Below are 27,398 nucleotides of genomic sequence, written 5' to 3'. Positions count from 1 at the left end.
TGGAGATATCAGAGTGCATTGCTGACACGGGTATCCCCATCTAGAACACCAAACTTCATCCCCAAACCCACCACCAGAAGCACACAACTTGTGGTGGGAATCTGAAGCAACTTTCAAATGGGTAATTCGATACTAAGCTGCTAGGTAACCATATTACATGCTTAGGATCAACAAGCAACCCATGAATGTGTGTTACTAATTCCTAGATTCTAAGGCCAGAACATCTGGGGGAAGTTCTCTAGCATAATTCCTAGAGCAGATCTTTTAGAAAAGCATCCAGTCTTGATTTAAGAATTATCTCTGAAGGAGAATACACCATGACCATAGGTAAATAGTTCCCATGGTTAATTACTCTCCGACTGGAAATAAGGTCTAAATTTTCTCTGGCATGTAGAATTTTTCCAACTCTCTAACTGTGAATGTGGGATGTCACCATTCACTCAGCACTCTCTCTCTCTCTCTCAACAAAAAATTTTTAAAGAAAGAAAGAAAGAAAAGTAGCTGAGGAACACAGAAGTAAAAATACTGAGGTAGTCATGCAACATTTTAAGACTTTTTGCTCAGTTGTGACAAACTATTTAGTTTGCAGGACTGTCCTGTAGCAAGACTAGTTAAGAGAGCACAGTACAAAAAACCCACCATTTCTGAACACGTTCTACTGGTACTCAAAGAAGTATACAGTAAAAAAAGATAAACACCTAAGAGCTATCGTTCTTTTAGCAAACTCTCTGAAGACTCACCCACCTCTTGGGACCTTGCCAGAGATCCAGTGTTCTCCAACTGCTACGTACTCTCTCAGTAGGAAGCAAGTAATTACATAGAATGGGGGGGGGGGGAAGAGTTAAAAGAAATCTAGGCTGTTACTTACACCAATATACATTAAGAGAATGCTAGTTAGGTCCCAAAGACAACAATTCAAACGAAAGGCAATAGAATGAAGGTTGCCTGTATAACTAATTCTGGTCCCCTGTGCATATACATCATGATATATGGGTCACGAACTTTTTGGTTCCATGGGCATCTGCCTCTTTCAAGGGCACAGGACAGATGCTCAGGGAATCAATCAGCTGTGAGAGGACTTGAGTGTTTTAAACAGGATCACTGCCTGATTGCTGCAAAAATTAGGAGGTGGTGGTAGAGCTTATCTACACAGGGAAACGGGCAAAACAGTTTTACAATAGCTCCTTCTGTGAAAAGTATCTCAGAATCAGTCACATTAATTCCAGAATAATTGCTGCACTTCCATAGCAATTTTTCCTGGAATAAAATGACTTTTTCCAGAATAGTGTGCACACAAGGAGCTATTTGGGAATAATTTATTTTGCTACTGCTATTCCAGTTAATTTCTCAATGTAGACAAGCCTTAAGGAAGGCTTTTCTGCTGGAAAAGTAAGGCTGATTCTACGGCTAATGACAACCAAACAACAAAAACTCTGCTCTGTCGAACCCATACACCACCTGTGTGATGACTGGGCATCTCAAGCCAAAATTTGCATAAATAGCCACTAGCTGTGTTCTCATTTCTGGGTGCGCCACTTGATACACAGGGAGCCTGACTTTCAGAAGTGCTGAACGCACTCACAACTTTAGCTGAAATCAAAGGGAGGTGCAGGTGCTCAGCATCTCTACCAGGAAGGCAGTTTGATCTGGAGTAATGTGGAGACAGGAAGCCCCAAGTTCTAATCCTGGCTCAGCCACCAGCTCACTGTGGACTTGGGCAGGTCCCTTTGCTCTTTTGTTTCACGTTTTCCATCATAAAATGGAGCAATATTTACCCCTCTAACTTCACAGAAATACCTAGCATTCTGAAAAAACACACAGTTGGGAGAGGTTTGCAAGATTTGACCTTCATCTGCCTGTTTCTCAGTTTCCATATCATCAAAAGCCCTCTCTACCATACAAGCATGCTGCAGAGATATTATTTAACCTTTGCAAGACTCCAATATGCCAATGGAAAGCATATGAGACCAGTCCATGTGTGGAGATGTGTGTGTTCAGTCAGCAAGGCATGGAGCCACATAGTGAAGTAAGAGGATAAACAGAAATATTGAACAGCCTCCTTGTTCCTTAAACACCATCCAACCTGGGTACTTAGTAAGACAGGGTCCTATGAAGAAAACAGCATGCGTTTACATAACTGCAGACTATCATCACACACAGATGAGTGGGCAAAATTAAGACTGAGGATGTTCGATACTGTCGAACCACACAAGATCTTAGGGGTTACATGATTATTCGATGATTCCCAGGAGACAGCGCACGCTGCTGCCTCTGATACAGGGCAACAGCAGCCTCTGTCTGCAGCGAGCCCAGGCCTGCCGAGCCTGCGCCAGCATCCCACCTGCCCCCACCTCCACGCTACTGCCTCTAATACAGAGGCAGCAGCGCAGAGGGGGAGAGGAGAGGTGGCTCTGCAAAGCCAGTGCTTGTGGGGAGCCAGCTTTTAAGCCAGACCCTCCCCCCCCTTCAAGCACCGCACGTTCCCCACATATACCGGCTCCTGCCTCCCCACCTGCACTGCTGCCTCTCTATCAGAGACAGCAGTGCTGGGGGTGGGGAGGGGCTCCATGGGATATGGAGCTCATAGCTGGCTCCCACCTTCTCTCTCCCCCTCCCCTCCCACAGCAGCAGGGTGTGTGCATGTAGTCGATAGGATTAACCAATATATCCAGCCTTATTGGTTAATCATTTACTTGCCCATACGCTAACATCCCTAGTTAGGACTGCATGCACATATCCTCCTTAGTGCTCCCACCAAGGAGATGCCCTCAAAGTCATTTCACACGTATTAGCAGGCCCAAATAAACACCGTGAGCAAGCCTCACACTCACCTTCACCCTCTGAGGTGTGAAAACAAGAAGTGCCTCAACTTCACTGAGAAGATACTTCATGCCACGTACTAGGTAACTGCACTCTTTGGCCCTAGTAAGGCCAAGCTCTGAGAAGGGACAACGGGTTGTGTCTTGCTTAAACCTCATTTTAGCAGTCTGGATAAGGAAGCCAACCCTAGACCCAAGGACCCCTCACAGACAAGTCCAGGAGGTCAGCTCTGGGAACAGACAACTAGGACTGCCTGAAATGAAAGGGTCATTGTGGAGAATGGAAGGAAACTGGAGTCTGTGACAGCCCACTGGGGGCTTTACAGAAGGCCCACAAAACCACAGTATGCACTAAGAACTTGGTGCAGAGCAAGCAGCACATAAGTTCACATGGCCTACCCCTGTTTAAAAGTCAGTATTTTGCACCATCTGAAGCACCAATTCAAGCCCAAAGCACAGCCACAACTACAAGGGCATGTCTACACAGCAGGGCTAAAGTCAAATTAAGCTATACAACTTCAGATACATCAATTGCAAAACTTAAGTCAAAACAGCTTACACAGCAGAAAGTCGAAGAATACAGGAGTCAGAGTATGTCTTCCAGCTCACCTTTACTCTGAAACAAAGGCTTGAAGTATAGACATGCTCTTTGTTATTTCAGAATAATGCGAGTTATTCCAAAATAATGCTGCTGTGTAGACGTACCCCAGGAGTCCAGCCACCAGCTGACAGAGGGATGAGTGACTGTTGATTCAACTACCAAAGCAAAGATAGCAAAATGCAAATTGGCCACTGCTCTAGAAATCCAACAACAAAGGGACTAGTGAGAATGTTGCCACATTTCCCATCCCTCACTTTTCTGTTGCCCATTCAGACATACATTGTACTAACACTAACCCATCTTGGATAAAAAGAAAAACAAACACTTAACAAGCAATGGCCACAGATAGGCCTGTGGACTCTATAGTTCGTAGACTGAGGAAAAATCATCTTCAAATGGGGCTTGTGAATTTCTCATTAGCTTACTGGGGGGTTAGGTAAGAGATAACTCCACCACTAGGGTACATTGTGTATGTGTCTCTCTCACAACAAGGGCAAAGCAAACTACCATCTGGAAATGAGGGGGTGAGGGATAGGAGGACACAAGGAACTAACAGGAGAAAGCTACTGAGGGAGAGGTAGGGAACAGTTCAGCTCAGGAAGGAAGCCAAGCTGTGACTGGACAACTTACTAATAAAACAAACTCATGACAGACAAATGCTCAAAGTCATCATTTAGAGATACCTGGGCAACGATCTGTCCATCTCACTTTGAAGTAGACATGCCACCCACAAGACTAGCAATGTGAACAACTAATCAACTATCCAATAAGTAAACGCTTATCAGACAATCAACACTAATCAACTAGTTGCTTCCCCCCTCCTTGACGCCTCTATCAGAGGAAGGAGTACTTTAAAGCAGTAGTGCTGCATGGAGCGCTTTCGCCCTGGAAGTGGCAACTGCCACGGAGCTGTAGGTACACTTCAAAGGCGGAGGCACCCTTATCAACTAATTGAATAGTCACTATTCAATTAGCCAATCAATCAAAATTTTACATCCTACACAGGACAGGATGACCTGAGCTACTCAGATTAGTTCATGTCTAGATAGTAGACCACAGAGCAGTTCCTCATATCAAGGCCACGCTTCCTCATGCCCCCATTCTTCTTCCAGGGTAGATAACTCTATACCAGCACCAAACTCTGCCTATACTCAAATGAAAAGCACAAAATTTCACCAGCTCACACACCTCTGATCCTCATCAGACCCCCTATTTTTCAGGTCTGATTCCCTCAACAGAGATCATTACAAGTTCCCTGCCCCACTGTCATTTGCTGGGAACTGACCTCTTCACGTCTTTTTTGCCACCGGCCACAGGGGGATTCTTCAAGGATTTCAGACTCATCTTCACTCTCCTCCTCTTCCTCTTCTTGGGGCGCTGGTGGAGCTGTAGAAGTCACTGGTGGGGACACGGAGGTCATTCCTGGGCCAGAAGATGTGGATTCTGGCTTTGTGTCTGAGCCACTACTGGGAACCTGCTTGGCTTCTCCTTCAGACATGGTGAGATGCAATTCTAATACCTAGAAACCATGACAACACTCACATACCACCTCTAGTTAAGCACCCAGAGCTGAGCTGGTATTTCCCAAGAACAGCCACTCCAGCTCAGGTCAACTCCCTCAGGAAGAAGAGTTTGACTTGACTAAGGATGTAAAAGTGTAGCCATTTCAACCGATAATCAACTACCCAAACAGTTACATGCGGCTCCTGCTTCACCCTGTACCAGAGGCAGCGGCCCGGGCCAGCTCTTCAAGAACAGGGTGGCGGATGGGAGCCAGTATAAAAGCCGGTTCCTGGAGCACACTGGCTCCTGGGGAACCGAACGCCGCCCTCACTGCCTGGCACACGTAACTGTGTAACTGCTGAACACCTATCTGCTTTGGACCCAACTAGTGACCTCATCCCACATGTTCATAGGTACTGCAGACACCCCAAAAGCTTGGGGAGAACATTCTTTCTGAAAACTGATCCATCCACTGGAGTGCAAACAATTTGGTTTGTTTCCATTCTCCTATAGATAATTTTGGGTCATTCAGTGTGGAGGACCCGCCTCTCTCCCATTTATTCCACATACCTTTCTTTCTGGAAAGGCTAAACAGCAAGCAGCTGGTTACGAGGGAGAAATCTAGTTGCTGAGAGAGTTGCATTATTCTAAACATTACCAGATGTACAAAAAGTTAATATTGCACATTGGCACAAGTTGGTTGGGACCCAGCCAACAGCACCATGGGCAGAATTATGTAGATCCAGAGACCCACAAGCCTGAATGAAGAGAGGGATTTGGGGCTGAGTGTGCTATAGGGAAAAGTAGCTAATTTATACAAGCATTGTCAAAACAGCGGGGTGGAGGGCTCGCCCAGCAAGTGCCCAAGTTAGGCCATGGCTAATGGGCACAGACCCCACGCACCAATTGCTCCTTCCTCATTCAAGCTCCAGCTACCATAATGTGTCCTCTTTGTCCCACCTGGTGAGCGTCAGATACTGCCCAGCCTGCAGCCTGGTCACCAGCTCCGGCCGAGACCTTCCCCCCCGAACCCAGCGCCCGGCCCCCCCCACCACAGCCCCCTCGAATCCAGCGCCCCGCCCCCCCGGACCCTCCCCACCACAGCCCCCCGAACCCAGTGCCCCGCCCCCCCCAGGCCCTCCCCACCACAGCACCCCCGAACCCAGTGCCCCGCCCCCCCAGGCCCTCCCCACCACAGGCCCCCCGAACCCAGTGCCCCACCCCCCCGGGCCCTCCCCACCACAGGCCCCCCGAACCCAGCGCCCTGCCCCACCACAGCCCCCCCCGAACCCAGCGCCCCGCCCCACCACAGCCCCCCCCGAACCCAGCGCCCCGCCCCCCCGGCCCTCCCCACCACAGCCCCCCCAGAACCCAGCGCCCCGCCCCCCCACCACAGCCCCCCCGGAACCCAGGGCCCGCCCCCCCGGCCCTCCCCACCACAGCCCCCCCGAACCCAGCGCCCCACCCCCCTCACCACAGCCCCCCCCCGAACCCAGCGCCCCGCCCCCCCCACCACAGCCCCCCCGGAACCCAGCGCCCCGCCCCCCCCGGCCCTCCCCACCACAGCCACCCCCGAACCCAGCGCCCCGCCCCCCCCGGCCCTCCCCACCACAGCCCCCCCGAACCCAGCGCCCCGCCCCCCCCGGCCCTCCCCACCACAGCCCCCCCCACCACAGCCACCCCGGCCCTCCCCCCCACAGCCCCCCCGAACCCAGCGCCCCGCCCCCCCCACAGCCCCCCCGAACCCAGCGCCCCGCCCCTCCCCACAGCCCCCCCCGAACCCAGCGCCCCGCCCCCCCGGCCCTCCCCACCACAGCCCCCCCGAACCCAGCACCCCGCCGCTCCCGGCCCTCCCCACCACAGCCCCCCCCCCCCCACAGCCCCCCCGAACCCAGCGCCCCGCCCCCCCCACAGCCCCCCCGAACCCAGCGCCCCGCCCCTCCCCACAGCCCCCCCCGAACCCAGCGCCCCGCCCCCCCGGCCCTCCCCACAGCCCCCCCGAACCCAGCGCCCCGCCCCCTCCTCGGCGCTCTGCAGCCGCGGGCCCGTGGCTGACCCCGCCCTCCCCGGGCCGGACGAGGCCCGCGTAGCGCCCCAGCCGCTGACACTCACCGGGCTGGGCCCGGCCTCGCGCTCTCGTCGCCGACAGCCGCGGCACTAACCGCCGCGCGACGCGACGCAACGCAGCCTGCTGCTCGAGGCCGGCCGCCCGGGCCAATGGCGCACGCCCGGGCCGCCGCCGCCGCCGCGCGATTGGACGGCAGCCGCGCAGACCCGCCCCTTGGCCGGCGGAAGGCGGGCGGGGCCTCGGCGCGGTCTGACGTGCGGCGCGGGGCGGGGCCTCGGCGCGGTCCGACGTGCGGCCCCGGGGAGAGGGCGCGTCATCGCTGCGGCGGGGGCGGTCACAGGGCGCGCGCGCGCGCGAGCGGCCGTCGAGTCCCGCCCCGCCCCCGCGGCAGGACCCAGCCTGGCTGCAGCGGGGCGCCCCCAGGTGGTCCCGGGCGGGGGTGCGGACAGAGCCCCGCCCGCGGGGCAGGCAGCCCCCTGCCCCTCCCCCTCTCCGGCAGCGGCACGAGGGGGCGGCGGAGGCCCCTGCACACAGCAGGGGGCCAGTTGGGGTCCTTTGGGGCTTTGCACCCCCTGGGGGGGGCGGGGAGGAAAGAGGGAAATTGTTCTCCCTGGCCTCTGAGGACGGGACACGAGGCAGTGGCCTTAGGTTGCAGCAAGGGAGGTTTAGGTTGGACATTAGGAAACACTTCCTAGCTGCCAGGGTGGTGAAAGGCTGGAATTAGTTACCAGGGATGGACTCTCCATCAGTGGAAAGTTTTAAGAGCAGGTTGGACAGACAGCTCTCAGGGATGGGCTAGACCAGTGGGCTTCAAACTTTTTGGCCCAACACAGACCACTTAGCTCAATGTAAACTTTTGTGTGGACCATTAGTTGCTAATGGAAACTCACTATTAATAAGATAATTACACCCAAGCCATTTTGTAAGTGCTACAAGGAGGGAAACTGGTTAAATCTAAATTATTAAACAGATTAAGCGCTTTAACATTCCCACATTAGTTTATCATACTTCATTTTAAATCAAATAAAATATTAATTCATAGCCAATGGAAAAGGTTTCAATGTTTTCTTTATATATGGCAGGTGTGGGGGTTCCTTTTTTGTGTCAGGAGCCACTGACCCACAGAAAAATAAATTGGAGACCACACAATTGAGAAGCAAAAACCTTATCCAAATTCCCCCTCCGCCCTCACTGATGTGCTCCCAACTGAGACACCTCACTCCTCTGGCATTCCAGCCCCACAGGCTGAAGGGAAGGGACAAGGAGGGCTGGGGTTTAGACTTCCCATAGGCCAGATTTACTTTTCTGGGGTTCCAGAGTTAGTGGATTTTATGGACCCCCTTAGACTCTAGGGCTACGTCTACACTGGCATGATTTTGCGCAAGAACTCTTTCGCGGAAGAGTTCTTGTGCAAAAACTCTTCCAGAAGACAGCATCTACCCTGGCATGTGCTTTTGCGCAAGAGCATCCTTGACCGTGTAGACACTCTCTTGCGCAAGAAAGCTCTGATTGTCATTTTAACCATAGGGCTTTCTTGCACAGGAAATTCATGTTGCCTGGCTACACTGGCCTCTTGTGCAAGAACAGTTGCACAAGAGGGCTTATTCCTGAGCGGGAGCATCATAGTTCTTGTGCAAGAAGCACTGATTTCATACATTAGAACGTCACTGTTCTTGCGCAAGAACTCGCGGCCAGTGTAGACAGGCAGCAAGTGGGGACTCTTGTTGCTCTTGCTTCTAATATATTTGTAGAATGTCTTCTTGTTACCCTTTATGTCTCTAGCTAGATTGAACTCGTTTTCTGCCTTTGCCTTTCTCATTTCACTCCTACACACTTTCATTTGTTTATATTCATCCTTTGTAATTTGATCTAGTTTCCACTTGTATACGACTCCTCTTTGATTTTTAGATCATGCAAGATCTCCTGGCTAAGGCACAGCAGTCTCTTGCCATACTTTCTATCTTTCCTATGCAGTGGAATAGTTTGCTTTTGGTCCTTTAATAATATCCCTTTGAAAAACCACCAACTCTCTTCAGTTGTTTTTCCCCTTAGTCTTACTTCCCATGGGATGTTACCTACCAGCTCTCTGAGCTAACTGAGGACGTTAGGGAGATTCCCAAATCTGCACCATCCTTTGTGGGTGATGAATCTGAGGAACTGTCCCGGATTGAAGTGTCATTAGAGGTGGTTTTGGAACAAATAGAAAAACTTAATGTTAACAAATCTCCGGGACCGGATGGCATTCATCCGAGGGTTCTAAAAGAACTCAAATGGGAAATTGCTAAGCTTTTATCTGTGGTTTGTAACCTATCCTTTAAATCAGGTTCTGTATTGGGGGGAGGGATAGCTCAGTGGTTTGAGCATTGGCCTGCTAAACCCAGGGTTGTGAGTTCAATCCTTGTGGAGGCAATTTGGGGCAAAAGTTTGTCAGGGATGGTACTTTGTCCTGCTGTGAAGGTAGGGGGCTGGACTCGATGACCTTCAAGGTCCCTTCCAGTTCTAGGAGATAAGCAATCTCCATTAATTTATTTACCTAATGACTGGAAGGTAGCTAACAAGACACCAATATTTAAAAAGGGCTCTAGAGGCAATCCTGGCAATTACACACCATTAAGTCTAACTTCAGTACCAGGCAAATTAGTCAAAACAATAGTAAAGAATAAAATTGTGAGGCACATAGAAGAACATAACTTGTTGGACAAAAGTCAGCATGGTTTTGGTAACAGGAAATCATGTCTTACTAATCTACTAGAGTTCTTTGAAGGGGTTAAACATGCAGACAAGGGGGATCCAGTAGATATACTATACTTAGATTTTCAGAAAGTGACAAGGTCCCTCACCAAAGGCTCTTGTGTAAATTACATGGCCATGGGATAAGAGCAAAGGTCCTTTCTTGGATTGAAAACTGGTTAAAAGACAGGAAACAAAGAGTAGGAATAAATGGTAAATTTTCAGAATGGAGAGGGGTAACTAGTGGTGTCCCCCAAGGGTCAGTCCCAGGACCAATCCTTTTCAATTTATTCATAAATGATCTGGAGAAAGGGGTAAGTAGTGAGGTAGTAAAGTTTGCGGATGATACCAAACTGTTTAGGATAGTCAAGACAGAAGCAGACTGTGAGGGACTCCAAAAAGATCTCACCAAACTGAGTGATTGGGTAACAAAATGGCAAATGAAATTTAATGTGGATAAGTGTAAAGTAATGCACATCGGGAAAAATAACCCCAACTATAGGTACAGTATGATGGGGGCTAATTTGGCTATGAGAAATCAGGAAAGAGATCTTGGGAGTTATCGTGGATAGTTCTCTGAAAACTTCCACACACTGTGCAGCGGTGGTCAAAGAGGGAAATAGGATGCTAGGAATTATTAAGAAAGGGATAGAAAATAAGACCCAGAATATCTTACTGTCCCTGTATAAAACTATGGTACGCCCACATCTTGAATACTGTGTACAGATGTGGTCTCCTCACCTCAAAAAAAGATATTTTGGCCTTGGAAAGGGTTCAGAAAAGGGCAACTAAAATAATTAGGGGTTTGGAACGGGTCCTATATGAGGAGAGGTTAAAGCGACTGCGACTTTTCACTTTAGAAAAGAGGAGACTGAGGGGGGATATAATAGAGGTCTATAAAATCATGAGAGGTGTGGAGAGGGCAGATAAAAAAAAGTTCAGCGTGTAGTCAACCTGTGGAACTCCTTGCCAGAGGAGGCTGTGAAGGCTAGGACTATAATAGAGTTTAAAGAGAAGCTAGATAATTTCATGGAGGTTAGGTCCATAAAAGGCTATTAGCCAGGGGATACAAATGGTGTCCCTGGCCTCTGTTTGTCAGAGGCTAGAGAAGGATGGCAGGAGACAAATTGCCTGATCATTGTCTTCGGTCCACCCTCTCTGGGGCACCTGGTGCTGACCGCTGTCGGCAGACAGGCTACTAGGCTAGATGGACCTTTGGTCTGACCCAGTACGGCCGTTCTTATGTTCTTAATCTGCCTTCTTGAAATCCATTGTCTTTATATTTCTGTTCTCCCTTATACCATTCCTTAGGATCATGAACTTTATGATTTCATGATCACTTTCACCCAAGCTGCCTTCCACTTTTAAATTTTAAGCCAGTTCCTCCCTATTTGTTAAAATCAAATCAAAAACAGCTTCCCCCCAGTAGCTTTCTCTACCTTCTGGAATAAAAAACTGTCTCCAATGCAGTCCAAGAACTTATTGGATGTACAGTAGACTTCCGATAATCCAGAACCTATGGGACCAAGGTGGTGCCGGATTATCAGATATGCCGGAGTATCAGGAGGTACTATAAGCTGGTTGTGTATATACTGTATACAGTATATACTGTATATAAAGTGTTCTTAACCCTTTTTATTGTACATACTGTATACAGTATACTGTAATGTTTTAGTTTTTTTAACCCTTTTATACCCTTTTTGCTCAGTTCAGCTGCTGCCGTTGTTACCTTGTGACTCATTTTTTGCCGAAGCTCACTCACTAGGCTCTTGCCATTTTGATGCCAGACTATCAGGAGTGCCGGACTATTGGAGTTTTACTGTAGTAAGTTGAGGGTCAGTAACATGGAGTCAGCAGGCCTGAGTAGACCTGTAACATGAAAGCAGCAACAGGCAGTGTGACGGCGCGTTGGGGGTTCCCCGTCTCCTGCACCCCGAAATGGCACAAACAGACTTCACCAGCCGGTGGAATAGAGGAAGTTTATTGCCTCTCCAGGATACAGCACAGCACAGATGTAGTCTGGTCACAGAGCTGGGCTAGGATGCCTCAGGCCCCCTTGAGATGGGGGAGACTGGGCCCCTAAACTCCAGCCCCTTCTCCTAGGCTCTCCTCCATGCTCTCCCACAGTAACTAACTCAATTCCCTTGCAGCCCTGCCCCCCAGTCAGGGCAGCATTCCACCTTCCTTTGTTCCTCTCCATGGGGGGTGTCTGGCCACTGGTTCAACAAGTTTGGCACTACCTTTGCATAGTGAGGTTTTCCCTGCTGGGTCTTGCTCCAGACAGCAGGGGTCACCACAGCCCAGCAAGTACCCCCACTACGTCACACCGGACTATTGGAGTTTTACTGTAGTAAGCTGAGGGTCAGTAACATGGAGTCAGCAGGCCTGAGTAGACCTGTAACATGAAAGCAGCAACAGGCCTAGAATCTAGTGAGCAAGACTTTGGTTCAGGAACACAGGAGCCAAGAAAGAGGCCCTACTGAGAACTGTAATTATGTAAGTTAGGTCGAGCATGGAAGGACACAGGGAAGCAACAAGTACAGACTGTAAGCCAAAGGAAGTAACGGAACATCTTAAGAAATGTCTTGGTACAAAGACTCTCCGAAAATCAATGCACATACCGACCTAGGTTCAGTACCGGGTTGGAATTCACAGCATGAGGGATAGTAAGTAAGCCCCCCTTCCGTAAGGTGAGGGGTGGTAACTAGGCAACAGAAGGTGGTAACCTGGTATGTAAAGAAATTATGTAATTTGTTTGTACCTGTCTATAAATGGACACTGCAAAGGGTGCTCTCTGGCTGACGGGAGGGACACGCACTAGGTGCCTGAACAGCAGGTGTCATTGCCTAAACTTACAGAGCGCACAGTAGCTTAACTCTGACTAAGTGCTGTTAATATCTGATATATGGCAATAGGCCTGACCGGTGTTGGTACCTTGTCAACGTGGGCCATAGTGCCCAGTGGTGTAACATTGTACTGATCTCTGTTACCAACTGGTAGAGCTTAGCATTTGACAATAAACCTGCTCGACTGATTTCAGACCTTGCCTGCATCTGTCGTTTCCGGGGCCTCTCAGAGATCTCCTGTGTTGACACAAGTGCACGGGGTCTAACACTCTAGATAAAGGGAGTACCGATTGTTACGCACGCAGCCGAAAGTTTATCACCACCGACGGAGTAGAGGTCCTGTCAGGAGCGCACCAGGACGACCCTGACCAGACAACGCTGACACTGACAGACCACCAAAGGTACCGAGGTACAGAAAACTGAGGTACGACACTGGATAATCTGTTCCCTGCTGTGTTAGTTTCCCAACAGATGTCCGGATAGTTAAAGTCCCCCATCACCACAAAGTCCTGTGCTTTGGATGATTTTGTTAGTTGTTTAAAAAAAGCCTCATCCACCTCTTCTGCCTGGGTAGGTGGTCTGTAGTAGACCCCTAGCATGACATCACTCTGGTTTTTCACCCCTTTTAGAAAAAAGGGCTTCACCCAGTGTCATGGCTAATTCCCCACTCTGGCACGATGAATGCAGAAGTGGGGGCCCACAAAAATACCCCAAAAATGTATCTTTCCATGCTTTGGTATAAAACTTCCCCCCAAAATCCTAAAAACCTAGATTTCGGGGATAAAAATCTGCTGCCACCATCAAATGCTTTTGAATCCACAGGGGTGGACACTTGAACCTGTTGAAGCAAAAACACGCTTTTTTGTGTTTAGGCAGCTAACAAGCAGCTTTATTAATTAATAAAGCACAGCATGAGCCAAACGTGGTTACAGCAGAGCCAGACCCAGTAAAGCTGCTAATACAATTAATTCTAGTATTTTTATACCCTTAACCAAACAGTCTGACGTCAGGGCATCCAATTACAGAAATCCTTAATTAAATTTGGAAAAACAAAGCCTTATTAACAAGATGGCGAACAGGTGCGAGGGAGTACATCTTCTGTTCCAACCAGCCCAATTAACACATACCAATAGCCCATCCTGTAGGCCTCTTCTCACGGGGTAACAGAAAGTTTACTCTGGTTTACGTGCTTAAAAAAAAAGCTAAAATGGTTTCTAATATACAAAATGGCTTCTAGCTAAATATAAAAATGGTTTCTACAGCTTTCACAACCCCAACCCCAAAGCACCCTAAGCTCTTTCCTCCAAAGAGCTTGAAAAAAAGAAAAAGAGAGAAAATGCCGTCTGTGGCAGCTGTCCCCTCGTTAGAGGCCTGCAGATCCCACACACTGCCAGATTGTCCAGGACACAGAACTGAACCAATACCAGGTTAATAAAAAAGAAGAAGGTTTATTATCAAAACCATCCTCCTGTTGCAAGTACAATGACTAGATGGGAAAAGGCATCAATTAACAGGGCTTGACAGACGGTGGCGAAAGCCGCTCGCCAGCCCCACCCTGTGCACGTGCGCGCCACCGGCAAACAGGGCACACGGCTGAAATCTAGGAATGGAGATTCCACCACCTCCCATGGGAACCCCTCCTCTCCTCCTGCCTTTGGAACACTCAACCACCTCCTGACTCCTCCCCCTCCATGTCCCCTCTGGCTTCCTTATCTAGCCCTCTGGCTAAGGAGGCCTACAGCTGCTTCCATTAGCCCTTCAGACCTGGCCTTGCTCAGCTGTCTGCAATTGGCCCTTTCAGCCAGGCTGTAGTGGCAGAGCTCTAGCTTAGCCAGCAGTCTGTAACAATGGAAAATATAATGTATGGTTGGTGACAGATGGGAGGATTCTGAACAGTGTAAGAAGGATCTCACCCAGGAATGTACTCAGACCAGGGGTGGGCAATAATTTTTGAAGGGGAAGGAGGGCACATTACAAATTTCTGAAGTAAGGGATAAGGGATCTTTCGGAAAAGGCTTTATTTTCCGAAAGATCCGCGTCTAGACTGGTGCTTTTTTCCGGCAAAGCTCCGTGCCGAAAAAAAGCGGCAGCCATTTTTATGCTAATGAAGCAGGGGAGATTTAAATCCCCGCTTCATTAGCAATTGCGATACGTCTAATTTGCATCCCTTTTATGGAAAAGGGATGCAATCTAGACGTAGCCAGGCTGGGATCCTGTGCCAGCAAGTTAAGGAAGTCTGGATTGGCTAACTGGATTGTAAGCAAAATGCAGGACAATGTAGCACTTTAAAGACTAACAAGATGGTTTATTAGATGATGAGCTTTCGTGGGCCAGACCCACTTCCTCAGATCAAATAGTGGAAGAAAGTAGTCACAACCATATATACCAAAGGATACAATTTAAAAAAATGAACAAATATGAAAAGGACAAATCACATTGCAGAACAGGAGGGGGATGCAGGAGGAGCGGGGGGAGGAAGGAAGGTAAGTGTCTGTGAATTGATGATATTAGAGGTAGGGAGAGTGGGATGTTTGTGAGTTAATGGTATTAGAGGTGATAATTGGGGAAACTATCTTGGTAATGGGTGAGATAGTTCAAGTGTTTGTTGAGTCCTTGTTGGAAAGTGTCGAATTTTAACATGAATGACAGTTCAGAGGATTCCCTTTCAAGTGCAGATGTAAAAGGTCTTTGTAGCAGAATGCAGGTGGTTAAGTCATTGAGAGAGTGTCCTTTCTGGTTAAAATGGCAAGAAACTGTTTACAGACAGACATCATCTTTCTATCCAAGTGCAAGAAAATGGACATCGTACCCAAAGGACTGAAAGTGAACAATCCTTTTCATATTTGTTCATTTTTTTAAATTGTATCCTTTGGTATATATGGTTGTGACTACTTCCTTCCACTATTTGATCTGAGGAAGTGGGTCTGGCCCACGAAAGCTCATCATCTAATAAACAATCTTGTTAGTCTTTAAAGTGCTACATTGTCCTGCATTTTGCTTCAACTACCCCAGACTAACACGGCTACATTTCTATCACTTTTCTCTTTGTGATCTTGTCTGATATCTGTTTTGTGGGCATTAATCCTTTGGCGAAGTGTCTGAGATGTTTGTCCAATGTACATAGCAGACGGACACTTTCGGCACATGATAGCATAGATTATATTTCTGGATGCGCAGGAATATGTGTTCTTGATCTTATAACTCACTTGGTTAGGTCCAATAATGGTATCAGCAGAATGAATATGTGGACAAAGCTGGCAACGGGGTTTGTTGCAAGGGAAGGTACCAGGGTTGGTATTAGTGTGGTATGTCCTGTGGTGGTTGGTAAGAATCATCTTGAGGTTAGGTGGTTGTCTATAGAAGACTATGGGTCTGTCTCCCAGAGCCTCTTTGAGTATGGTATCCTGTTCCAATATAGGCTGTAGTTTATTGATAATGTGTTGGACAGGTTTAAGTTGGGGGTTGTAGGTGATGACAAGTGGTGTTCTATTGTTGGTTTTCTTGGGTCTGTCTTGAAGTAGATGGTTTCTAGGTATTCTTCTGGCTCTTTCAATTTGCTTTTTTATTTCTCTGGGTGGGTAGTTGAGGTTTATAAATGCTTGGTAGAGCTCCTGAAGCTTCTGGTCTCTGTCAGTGGGATTAGAGCAGATGCGGTTGTATCGAAGGGCTTGCCTATAGACGATGGATCGTGTGGTGTGTTCTGGATGGGAGCTGGAAGCATGTAGGTAACTGTATGAGTCGGTGGGTTTTCTGTAGAGAGTGGTGTCTAATTTTCCATTGTTGATTTGTATGGTGGTGTCCAGGAAGTGGATCTCTCGTGTAGAATGGTCCAGGCTGAGGTTGATGGTGGGGTGTAGGTTGTTGAAATCTCTGTGGAATATCTCCAGTGTTTCTTGGCCATGCATCCAGATCATAAAGATGTCATCGATGTACCGTAGGTAGTGGAGGAGTGAAAGGGGACGGGAGTTGAGGAAACGTTGTTCTAGGTCAGCCATAAAGATGTTAGCATACTGTGGGGCCATGCGTGTACCCATGGCTGTGCCGCTGATCTGGAGGTATAAGTTGTTCTCAAACTGGAAATAATTGCGTCTAGACTGGCCACGGAGGCTTTTGCGCAAAAGCACTTTTTGCGCAAAAGCATCCGTGCCAATCTAGACGCGCTTTTGCGGAAATACTTGTAATGGAAAAACTTTTCCGTTAAAAGTATTTCCGCAAAAACATGCCAGTCTAGACGCAGCCTAGATGTTTTTAAGTCCCCTAGAAGTTTTTAAGTCTCAGCTTGACAAAGCCCTGGCTGGGTTGATTTAGTTGGGATTGGTCCTGCCTTGGGCAGGGGGCTAGAATTGATGACCTCCTGAGGTCTCTTCCAGCTCTATGATTCTATCCTGCCCTTAACAGTGTCCAGTTGCTTCAGTGATATCAAGAAACCTTTAGTCTTTCATCTTAAATGTGACCTGTTGATAAAACATTGTGGCATGGCACATGCCCTTTCCTTTTTTTCATATACATGAAAGCCTAGAAGTGTCTGGGGACACACAACACCTTTCCTCCTTCCATGACAAATCTCTAACACATCAGCTGTGTCTAGACTGGCAAGTTTTTCCACAAAAGCAACTGCTTTTGCGCAAAAACTTGCCAGCTGTCTACACTGGCTGCTTGAATTTCCGCAAGAACACTGACTTCCTACTGTCTGAAATCAGTGCTCCTTGTGGAAATACTATGCTGCTCCCGTTCGGGCAAAAGTCCTTTCGCACAAAGCTTTTGCGCAAAAGGGGCCAGTGTAGACAGCTCAGATTTGTTTTGCGCAAAAAAGCCCTGATCGTGAAAATGGTGATCGGGGCTTTTGCGGAAAAGCGTCCGTGCCAATCTAGATGCTCTGTTCCGAAAATGCTTTTAATGGAAAACTTTAAAATGCTTTTAAAAGCATTTGCGGAAAATCATGCCAGTCTAGATGTAGCCATCAGGTCTCCTGTCCACTCTTTTGCAAATCTCTCTGATTTGGGAAGTTTATCAGCCTTTCGCTAAAGCCCTGGAATAGGATTTTCTCCCAAGTGCTGGAATTAACCAAGTTTCAATTGAACACAGATTAGCAGTCTCTGGATTGTGAAATGTCCCCTATGGTATATTTGTTTCCAGCAGCACCCACAAAATGCTGAACATTTTCCAAATAAGCAGAGTTCTGTGCTGCCTAGAGTATCTCACACTCAGGCTACGTCTACATGACAGGCTTCTTGTGCAAGAAGCTTTTTGCAGAAGAGATCTTTTGCGCAAGAGAATGTCCATACTGTATGGATGCTCTCTCAAAAGTAAGCTCTGATTGCTATTCACAGAATAGCCACCAGAGCACCTGCGCTTTTTTCGATTGGCTCTTTTTGCGCAAAACCCCCGTTGCCTGGCCACACACGCATGTTTGCATAAGAACTCTTGCGCAAAAAAAAAGAGTTATTCCTCATAGAAAGAGGAATACCTACACCGCAAAAACGGCTTTGTTCTTTTGGTTTACTGTAAATTTACTTGCGTAAAACACTTGAGGTGTGGATGCTCTGCAGGTTTTTGTGCAAAAGTGGTCATTTTTGCACAAAAACCCTTCAGTGTAAACTTAGTCTCTGAGGGCTCATTGGGAGACTGGGAACCAGGTTGCCTTGACACATTGTAAATAGAGTTGTAAAATCCATTTAATTAGTTAATTGGTTAAACATTAAGTATAACCAGTTAACTGATTAAATGGTGATGGGCTGTGGTGATGGGCTGCATACCCTTTGTTGCTTGTTTCTTGCCCCCTTCTTTTTTTCCCTTCCCTTCTCCCCTATTCATTTTGGGTCTGCACATCCTAAACTCAAAACTCTGGTCATCTGAAGAAGTGGGCTGTGCCCACCAATGCTCATGATCCCATCTACATGTATTGTTAGTGTATAAAGTGCTACCAGATCATTTGTTGTTTTTTCCTGTACAGACTAACAAGGCTACCCCATGAAGCTTCTATAGATGAAGAGTCTTGAATGCAAAACCAGCCCATGGGCTCTGGCAACAGGCAAAGAGAAACCAATGTCCTCGTCCTTTGGTACCGCAGGGCGTAGGAGTCCAGGCTTGTCCTTGAGAGCAAGAGGAATGAACATGAGGCAAGGGACAGACACAGGTCCCCGGGGGGCGGGGAGACAGGCACAGGGTCCCCAGGGGTGCAGGGCGGGGGGGGGGGGGAGACAGACACAGGGTCCCCAGGGGCGCAGGGCGGGGAGACAGACACAGGGTCCCCAGGGGCGCAGGGCGGGGGGGAGACAGACACAGGGTCCCCAGGGGCACAGGGCGGGGAGACAGACACAGGGTCCCCAGGGGCGCAGGGCGGGGGGGGGGGAAGAGACAGACACAGGGTCCCCAGGGGCGCAGGGCGGGGGGGGGGGGAAGAGACAGACACAGGGTCCCCAGGGGCGCAGGGCGGGGGGGGGAGAGACAGACACAGGGTCCCAAGGGGCGCAGGGCGGGGGGGGGGGGGGAGAAACAGACACAGGGTCCCAAGGGGCGCAGGGCGGGGGGGATGGGAGACAGACACAGGGTCCCAAGGGCGCAGGGCGGGGGGGGGGGAGACAGACACAGGGTCCCAAGGGGCGCAGGGCGGGGGGGGGAGACAGACACAGGGTCCCAAGGGGCGCAGGGCGGGGGGGGGGAGAAACAGACACAGGGTCCCAAGGGGCGCAGGGCGGGAGGGGGGGGGGGAGACAGACACAGGGTCCCAAGGGGCGCAGGGCGGGGGGGAGACAGACACAGGTTCCCAAGGGGCGCAGGGCGGGGGAGGGGGGGAGACAGGCACAGGGTCCCCAGGGGCGCAGGGCGGGGGGGGGGGGGAGACAGGCACAGGGTCCCCAGGGGCGCAGGGCGGGGGGGGGGGGGAGAGAGACAGACACAGGGTCCCAAGGGGCGCAGGGCGGGGGGGGGGGGGAGAGACAGACACAGGGTCCCAAGGGGCGCAGGGCGGGGGGGGGGGGGGAGAGACAGACACAGGGTCCCCAGGGGCGCAGGGCGGGGGGGGGGGGGAGACAGACACAGGGTCCCCAGGGGCGCAGGGCGGGGGGGGGGGAGAGACAGACACAGGGTCCCCAGGGGCGCAGGGGGGGAGACAGACACAGGGTCCCCAGGGGCGCAGGGCGGGGGGGGGGAGACAGACACAGGGTCCCCAGGGGCGCAGGGTGGGGGGGGGAGAGACAGACACAGGGTCCCCAGGGGTGCAGGGCGGGGGGGGGAGAGACAGACACAGGGTCCCAAGGGGCGCAGGGCGGGGGGGGGGGAAGAGACAGACACAGGGTTCCAAGGGGCGCAGGGCGGGGGGGGGGGGGAGAGACAGACACAGGGTCCCCAAGGGCACAGGGCGGGGGGGGGAGAGACAGACACAGGGTCCCAAGGGGCGCAGGGCGGGGGGGGGGGAGACAGACACAGGGTCCCAAGGGGCGCAGGGCGGGGGGGGGGAAGAGACAGACACAGGGTCCCAAGGGGCGCAGGGCGGGGGGGGGGGAAGAGACAGACACAGGGTCCCCAAGGGCACAGGGCGGGAGGGGAGAGACAGACACAGGGTCCCCAAGGGGCGCAGGGCGGGGGGGGGGGGAGAGAGACAGACACAGGGTCCCCAGGGGCGCAGGCGGGGGGGGGGAGAGACAGACACAGGGTCCCAAGGGGCGCAGGCGGGGGGGGGAGAGACAGACACAGGGTCCCAAGGGGCGCAGGGCGGGGGGGGGAGGAGAGACAGACACAGGGTCCCAAGGGGCGCAGGGCGGGGGGGGGGAGGAGAGACAGACACAGGGTCCCAAGGGGCGCAGGGCGGGGGGGGGGGAGAGAGAGACACAGGGTCCCCAGGGGCGCAGGGGCGGGGGGGGGGGGGAGAGAGAGACACAGGGTCCCAGGGGCGCAGGGCGGGGGGGGGAGAGACAGACACAGGGTCCCCAGGGGCGCAGGGCGGGGGGGGGGGGAGAGACAGACACAGGGTCCCCAGGGGCGCAGGGCGGGTGGGGGGGGAGACAGACACAGGGTCCCAGGGGCGCAGGGCGGGGGGGGGGGAAGAGACAGACACAGGGTCCCAAGGGGCGCAGGCGGGGGGGGGGGAGAGACAGACACAGGGTCCCCCAGGGCACAGGGCGGGGGGGGGGGGGAGAGACAGACACAGGGTCCCCAAGGGGCGCAGGGCGGGGGGGGGGAGAGAGACAGACACAGGGTCCCCAGGGGCGCAGGGCGGGGGGGGGAGAGACAGACACAGGGTCCCCAGGGGCGCAGGGCGGGGGGGGGGGAGAGACAGACACAGGGTCCCCAGGGGCACAGGGCGGGGGGGGGGAGAGACAGACACAGGGTCCCCAGGGGCGCAGGGCGGGGGGGGAGAGACAGACACAGGGTCCCCAGGGGCGCAGGGCGGGGGGGGGAGAGACAGACACAGGGTCCCCAGGGGCACAGGGCGGGGGGGGGGGAGAGAGAGACACAGGGTCCCAAGGGGCGCAGGGCGGGGGGGGGGAGAGACAGACACAGGGTTCCCAGGGGCACAGGGCGGGGGGGGGGGAGAGACAGACACAGGGTCCCCAGGGGCGCAGGGCGGGGGGGGGGAGAGACAGACACAGGGTCCCAAGGGGCGCAGGGCGGGGGGGGAGAGACAGACACAGGGTCCCCAAGGGCACAGGGCGGGGGGGGAGAGACAGACACAGGGTTCCCAGGGGCACAGGGCGGGGGGGGAGAGACAGACACAGGGTCCCCAGGGGCGCAGGGCGGGGGGGGGGAGAGACAGACACAGGGTCCCCAGGGGCGCAGGGCGGGGGGGGGGGTGAGAGACAGACACAGGGTCCCAAGGGGCGCAGGGCGGGGGGGGGAGGGGAGACAGACACAGGGTCCCAAGGGGCGCAGGGCGGGGGGGGGGGGGGAAGAGACAGACACAGGGTCCCAAGGGGCGCAGGGCGGGGGGGGGGGGAAGAGACAGACACAGGGTCCCCAAGGGGCGCAGGGCGGGGGGGGGGGAGAGAGACAGACACAGGGTCCCCAGGGGCGCAGGCGGGGGGGGGGAGAGACAGACACAGGGTCCCCAGGGGCGCAGGGCGGGGGGGGGAGAGACAGACACAGGGTCCCCAGGGGCGCAGGGCGGGGGGGGGGAGAGACAGACACAGGGTCCCCAGGGGCGCAGGGCGGGTGGGGGGGGAGACAGACACAGGGTCCCAAGGGGCGCAGGGCGGGGGGGGGGGGGAGAGACAGACACAGGGTCCCAAGGGGCACAGGGCGGGGGGGTGGGGGAGACAGACACAGGGTCCCAAGGGGTGCAGGGCGGGGGGGGAGAGAGAGACAGACACAGGGTCCCCAGGGGCGCAGGGCGGGGGGGGAGAGACAGACACAGGGTCCCCAGGGGCACAGGGCGGGGGGGAGAGACAGACACAGGGTCCCCAGGGGCACAGGGCGGGGGGGGGGGAAACAGACACAGGGTCCCCAGGGGCGCAGGGCGGGGGGGGGAGAGACAGACACAGGGTCCCCAGGGGCACAGGGCGGGGGGGGGGAGAGACAGACACAGGGTCCCCAAGGGCACAGGGCGGGGGGGGGGAGAGACAGACACAGGGTCCCAAGGGGCACAGGGCGGGGGGGGGGGGAGACAGACACAGGGTCCCCAGGGGCGCAGGGCGGGGGAGACAGACACAGGGTCCCAAGGGGCGCAGGGCGGGGGGGGGGGAGAGACAGACACAGGGTCCCAAGGGGCACAGGGCGGGGGGTGGGGGAGACAGACACAGGTCCCAAGGGGTGCAGGGCGGGGGGGGGGAGAGACAGACACAGGGTCCCCAGGGGCACAGGGCGGGGGGGGGGGGAGACAGACACAGGGTCCCCAGGGGCACAGGGCGGGGGGGGGGGAAACAGACACAGGGTCCCCAGGGGCGCAGGGCGGGGGGGGGGAGAGACAGACACAGGGTCCCCAGGGGCACAGGGCGGGGGGGGGGAGAGACAGACACAGGGTCCCCAAGGGCACAGGGCGGGGGGGGGGGAGAGACAGACACAGGGTCCCAAGGGGCACAGGGCGGGGGGGGGGGAGACAGACACAGGGTCCCCAGGGGCGCAGGGCGGGGGGGGGAGAGACAGACACAGGGTCCCCAGGGGCGCAGGGCGGGGGGGGAGAGACAGACACAGGGTCCCCAAGGGCACAGGGCGGGGGGGGGGGAGACAGACACAGGGTCCCAAGGGGTGCAGGGCGGGGGGGGTGAGAGACAGACACAGGGTCCCAAGGGGCGCAGGGCGGGGGGGGGGAGACAGACACAGGGTCCCAAGGGGCGCAGGGCGGGGGGGGGGGGAAGAGACAGACACAGGGTCCCAAGGGGCGCAGGGCGGGGGGGGGGGAAGAGACAGACACAGGGTCCCCAAGGGCACAGGGCGCGAGGGGAGAGACAGACACAGGGTCCCCAAGGGGCGCAGGGCTGGGGGGGGGGGGGAGAGAGACAGACACAGGGTCCCCAGGGGCGCAGGGCGGGGGGGGAGAGACAGACACAGGTCCCCAGGGGCGCAGGGCGGGGGGGAGAGACAGACACAGGGTCCCCAGGGGCGCAGGGCGGGGGGGGGAGAGACAGACACAGGGTCCCCAGGGGCGCAGGGCGGGGGGGGGGAGAGACAGACACAGGGTCCCCAGGGGCGCAGGGCGGGTGGGGGGGGAGACAGACACAGGGTCCCAAGGGGCGCAGGGCGGGGGGGGAGGGGAGACAGACACAGGGTCCCAAGGGGCGCAGGGCGGGGGGGGGGGGGAAGAGACAGACACAGGGTCCCAAGGGGCGCAGGGCGGGGGGGGGGGGGAAGAGACAGGACACAGGGTCCCCAAGGGGCGCAGGGCGGGGGGGGGGGGAGAGAGACAGACACAGGGTCCCCAGGGGCGCAGGGCGGGGGGGGAGAGACAGACACAGGGTCCCCAGGGGCGCAGGGCGGGGGGGGGAGAGACAGACACAGGGTCCCCAGGGGCGCAGGGCGGGGGGGGGGAGAGACAGACACAGGGTCCCCAGGGGCGCAGGGCGGGTGGGGGGGGGAGACAGACACAGGGTCCCAAGGGGCGCAGGGCGGGGGGGGGGGGAGAGACAGACACAGGGTCCCAAGGGGCACAGGGCGGGGGGGTGGGGGAGACAGACACAGGGTCCCAAGGGGTGCAGGGCGGGGGGGGAGAGAGACAGACACATGGGTCCCCAGGGGCGCAGGGCGGGGGGGGAGAGACAGACACAGGGTCCCCAGGGGCACAGGGCGGGGGGGGAGAGACAGACACAGGGTCCCCAGGGGCACAGGGCGGGGGGGGGGGAAACAGACACAGGGTCCCCAGGGGCGCAGGGCGGGGGGGGGGGGAGAGGACAGACACAGGGTCCCCAGGGGCACAGGGCGGGGGGGGGGGAGAGACAGACACAGGGTCCCCAAGGGCACAGGGCGGGGGGGGGGAGAGACAGACACAGGGTCCCAAGGGGCACAGGGCGGGGGGGGGGGGAGACAGACACAGGGTCCCCAGGGGCGCAGGGCGGGGGAGACAGACACAGGGTCCCAAGGGGCGCAGGGCGGGGGGGGGGGAGAGACAGACACAGGGTCCCAAGGGGCACAGGGCGGGGGGGTGGGGGAGACAGACACAGGGTCCCAAGGGTGCAGGGCGGGGGGGGGGAGAGACAGACACAGGGTCCCCAGGGCACAGGGCGGGGGGGGGGGGAGACAGACACAGGGTCCCCAGGGGCACAGGGCGGGGGGGGGGGAAACAGACACAGGGTCCCCAGGGGCGCAGGGCGGGGGGGGGGGGGAGAGACAGACACAGGGTCCCCAGGGGCACAGGGCGGGGGGGGGGAGAGACAGACACAGGGTCCCCAAGGGCACAGGGCGGGGGGGGGGGAGAGGACAGACACAGGGTCCCAAGGGGCACAGGGCGGGGGGGGGGGAGACAGACACAGGGTCCCCAGGGGCGCAGGGCGGGGGGGGGAGAGACCAGACACAGGGTCCCCAGGGGCGCAGGGCGGGGGGGGAGAGACAGACACAGGGTCCCCAAGGGCACAGGGCGGGGGGGGGGGAGACAGACACAGGGTCCCAAGGGGTGCAGGGCGGGGGGGTGTGAGAGACAGACACAGGGTCCCAAGGGGCGCAGGGCGGGGGGGGGGAGACAGACACAGGGTCCCAAGGGGCGCAGGGCGGGGGGGGGGAAGAGACAGACACAGGGTCCCAAGGGGCGCAGGGCGGGGGGGGGGGAAGAGACAGACACAGGGTCCCCAAGGGCACAGGCGGCGAGGGGAGAGACAGACACAGGGTCCCCAAGGGGCGCAGGGCGGGGGGGGGGGAGAGAGACAGACACAGGGTCCCCAGGGGCGCAGGGCGGGGGGGGGAGAGACAGACACAGGGTCCCCAGGGGCGCAGGGCGGGGGGGGAGAGACAGACACAGGGTCCCCAGGGGCGCAGGGCGGGGGGGGGGAGAGACAGACACAGGGTCCCCAGGGGCGCAGGGCGGGGGGGGGAGAGACAGACACAGGGTCCCCAGGGGCGCAGGGCGGGTGGGGGGGGAGACAGACACAGGGTCCCAAGGGGCGCAGGGCGGGGGGGGGGGGAGAGACAGACACAGGGTCCCAAGGGGCACAGGGCGGGGGGGGGGGAAACAGACACAGGGTCCCAAGGGGTGCAGGGCGGGGGGGGGGAGAGACAGACACAGGGTCCCAAGGGGTGCAGGGCGGGGGGGGGGGAGACAGACACAGGGTCCCAAGGGGCGCAGGGCGGGGGGGGGGGGAGAGACAGACACAGGGTCCCCAGGGGCGCAGGGCGGGGGGGGAGAAACAGACACAGGGTCCCCAGGGGCGCAGGGCGGGGGGGGAGAGACAGACACAGGGTCCCCAGGGGCGCAGGGCGGGGGGGGGAGAGACAGACACAGGGTCCCCAGGGGCGCAGGGCGGGGGGGGGGAGAGACAGACACAGGGTCCCCAGGGGCGCAGGGCGGGGGGGGGAGAGACAGACACAGGGTCCCCAGGGGCGCAGGGCGGGGGGGGGGAGAGACAGACACAGGGTCCCAAGGGGCGCAGGGCGGGGGGGGGGGGAGAGACAGACACAGGGTCCCCAGGGGCGCAGGGCGGGGGGGGGAGAGACAGACACAGGGTTCCCAGGGGCACAGGGCGGGGGGGGGAGAGACAGACACAGGGTCCCCAGGGGCGCAGGGCGGGGGGGGGGGAGAGACAGACACAGGGTCCCCAGGGGCGCAGGGCGGGGGGGGGGGAGAGACAGACACAGGGTCCCCAGGGGCGCAGGGCGGGGGGGGGGAGAGACAGACACAGGGTCCCCAGGGGCGCAGGGCGGGGGGGGGGGAGAGACAGACACAGGGTCCCCAGGGGCGCAGGGCGGGGGGGGGAGAGACAGACACAGGGTCCCCAGGGGCGCAGGGCGGGGGGGGGGGGAGACAGACACAGGGTCCCCAGGGGCGCAGGGCGGGGGGGGGGGAGAGACAGACACAGGGTCCCCAGGGGCGCAGGGCGGGGGGGGGGGGGAGAGAGACAGACACAGGGTCCCCAGGGGCGCAGGGCGGGGGGGGGGGGAGAGACAGACACAGGGTCCCCAGGGGCGCAGGGCGGGGGGGGGGGAGAGACAGACACAGGGTCCCCAGGGGCGCAGGGCGGGGGGGGGGGGAGAGACAGACACAGGGTCCCCAGGGGCGCAGGGCGGGGGGGGGGAGAGACAGACACAGGGTCCCCAGGGGCGCAGGGCGGGGGGGGGGAGAGACAGACACAGGGTCCCCAGGGGCGCAGGGCGGGGGGGGGGAGAGACAGACACAGGGTCCCAAGGGGCACAGGGCGGGGGGGGGGGGGGGGAGACAGACACAGGGTCCCCAGGGGCGCAGGGCGGGGGGGGGGGGGAGACAGACACAGGGTCCCCAAGGGCACAGGGCGGGGGGGGGGAGAGACAGACACAGGGTCCCCAGGGGCACAGGGCGGGGGGGGGGAGAGACAGACACAGGGTCCCCAGGGGCACAGGGCGGGGGGGGGGGAGACAGACACAGGGTCCCCAGGGGCGTAGGGCGGGGGGGGGGGGGAGAGACAGACACAGGGTCCCCAGGGGCGCAGGGCGGGGGGGGGGGGAGAGACAGACACAGGGTCCCCAGGGGCGCAGGGCGGGGGGGGGGGAGAGACAGACACAGGGTCCCCAGGGGCGCAGGGCGGGGGGGGAGAGACAGACACAGGGTCCCCAGGGGCGCAGGGCGGGGGGGGGGGGAGACAGACACAGGGTCCCCAGGGGCGCAGGGCGGGGGGGGGGGGAGAGACAGACACAGGGTCCCCAGGGGCGCAGGGCGGGGGGGGGGGAGAGAGACAGACACAGGGTCCCCAGGGGCGCAGGGCGGGGGGGTGGGGGAGAGACAGACACAGGGTCCCCAGGGGCGCAGGGCGGGGGGGGGGGAGAGACAGACACAGGGTCCCCAGGGGCGCAGGGCGGGGGGGGGGGGAGAGACAGACACAGGGTCCCCAGGGGCGCAGGGCGGGGGGGGGGGAGAGACAGACACAGGGTCCCCAGGGGCACAGGGCGGGGGGGGGGGGGAGAGACAGACACAGGGTCCCCAGGGGCGCAGGGCGGGGGGGGGTGGACACCCGGGGAGATTCGGAGCAGGTCTCCCGGCAACCAGCCTCCCTCTGGCGGCAGCTCTCCCGGCACCCAGACCTCCAATACACGCGTTGGCCGCTCTGCTCTCTGAACGTCTCCATGGCGGGTACTTCCGGCCGCTCGCGCGCGCTCCCCCGAGACTCTATGGCGGGTATTTCCGGCCGCTCGCGCGCGCTCCCCCGAGACTCTATGGCGGGTATTTCCGGCCGCTCGCGCGCGCTCCTCCGAGACTCTATGGCGGGTATTTCCGGCCGCTC

General features: G+C 56.8%; 2 protein-coding genes across 3 annotated transcripts in view; both read right to left on the bottom strand.

The window, feature by feature from the left end:
• Positions 1 to 7,181, bottom strand: part of NRBP1 (nuclear receptor binding protein 1) — a 78,163-nt gene extending 70,982 nt beyond the window's left edge. For both annotated transcript variants that reach the window (XM_075916280.1, XM_075916281.1), the window contains exons 1-2: positions 7,036 to 7,181; positions 4,706 to 4,939 (exon numbers count right to left, since the gene is read on the bottom strand). In XM_075916280.1, the coding sequence (XP_075772395.1) occupies positions 4,706 to 4,918 (213 nt within the window). In that variant the 5' untranslated portion in view covers positions 4,919 to 4,939; positions 7,036 to 7,181. The remainder of the gene's footprint in view (positions 1 to 4,705; positions 4,940 to 7,035) is intronic.
• A 3,646-nt stretch (positions 7,182 to 10,827) lies between these two features.
• On the bottom strand, positions 10,828 to 27,321 carry LOC142824393 (uncharacterized). The gene is made up of 2 exons (XM_075916302.1): positions 27,199 to 27,321; positions 10,828 to 18,653 (listed from the first exon to the last, which is right to left on the bottom strand). The coding sequence occupies exon 2, from the start codon at positions 16,599 to 16,601 to the stop codon at positions 15,567 to 15,569; it is 1,035 nt and encodes a 344-aa protein (XP_075772417.1). The 5' UTR covers positions 16,602 to 18,653; positions 27,199 to 27,321; the 3' UTR covers positions 10,828 to 15,566.
• Positions 27,322 to 27,398: the final 77 nt, after the last annotated feature.

This window comes from Pelodiscus sinensis, unplaced genomic scaffold, assembly GCF_049634645.1.
Source record: "Pelodiscus sinensis isolate JC-2024 unplaced genomic scaffold, ASM4963464v1 ctg80, whole genome shotgun sequence".
Classification (NCBI taxonomy): Eukaryota; Metazoa; Chordata; order Testudines; family Trionychidae; genus Pelodiscus; species Pelodiscus sinensis.
The sequence above is the reverse complement of the archived record's forward strand: the minus strand, read 5'-3'. Positions and strand labels throughout refer to the sequence as shown.

What these genes read in the sequence shown, in the direction of transcription:
- LOC142824393 (XM_075916302.1), bottom strand. Translation starts at nt 16,601, where the DNA reads ATGGGTACACGCATGGCCCCACAGTATGCTAACATCTTTATGGCTGAC.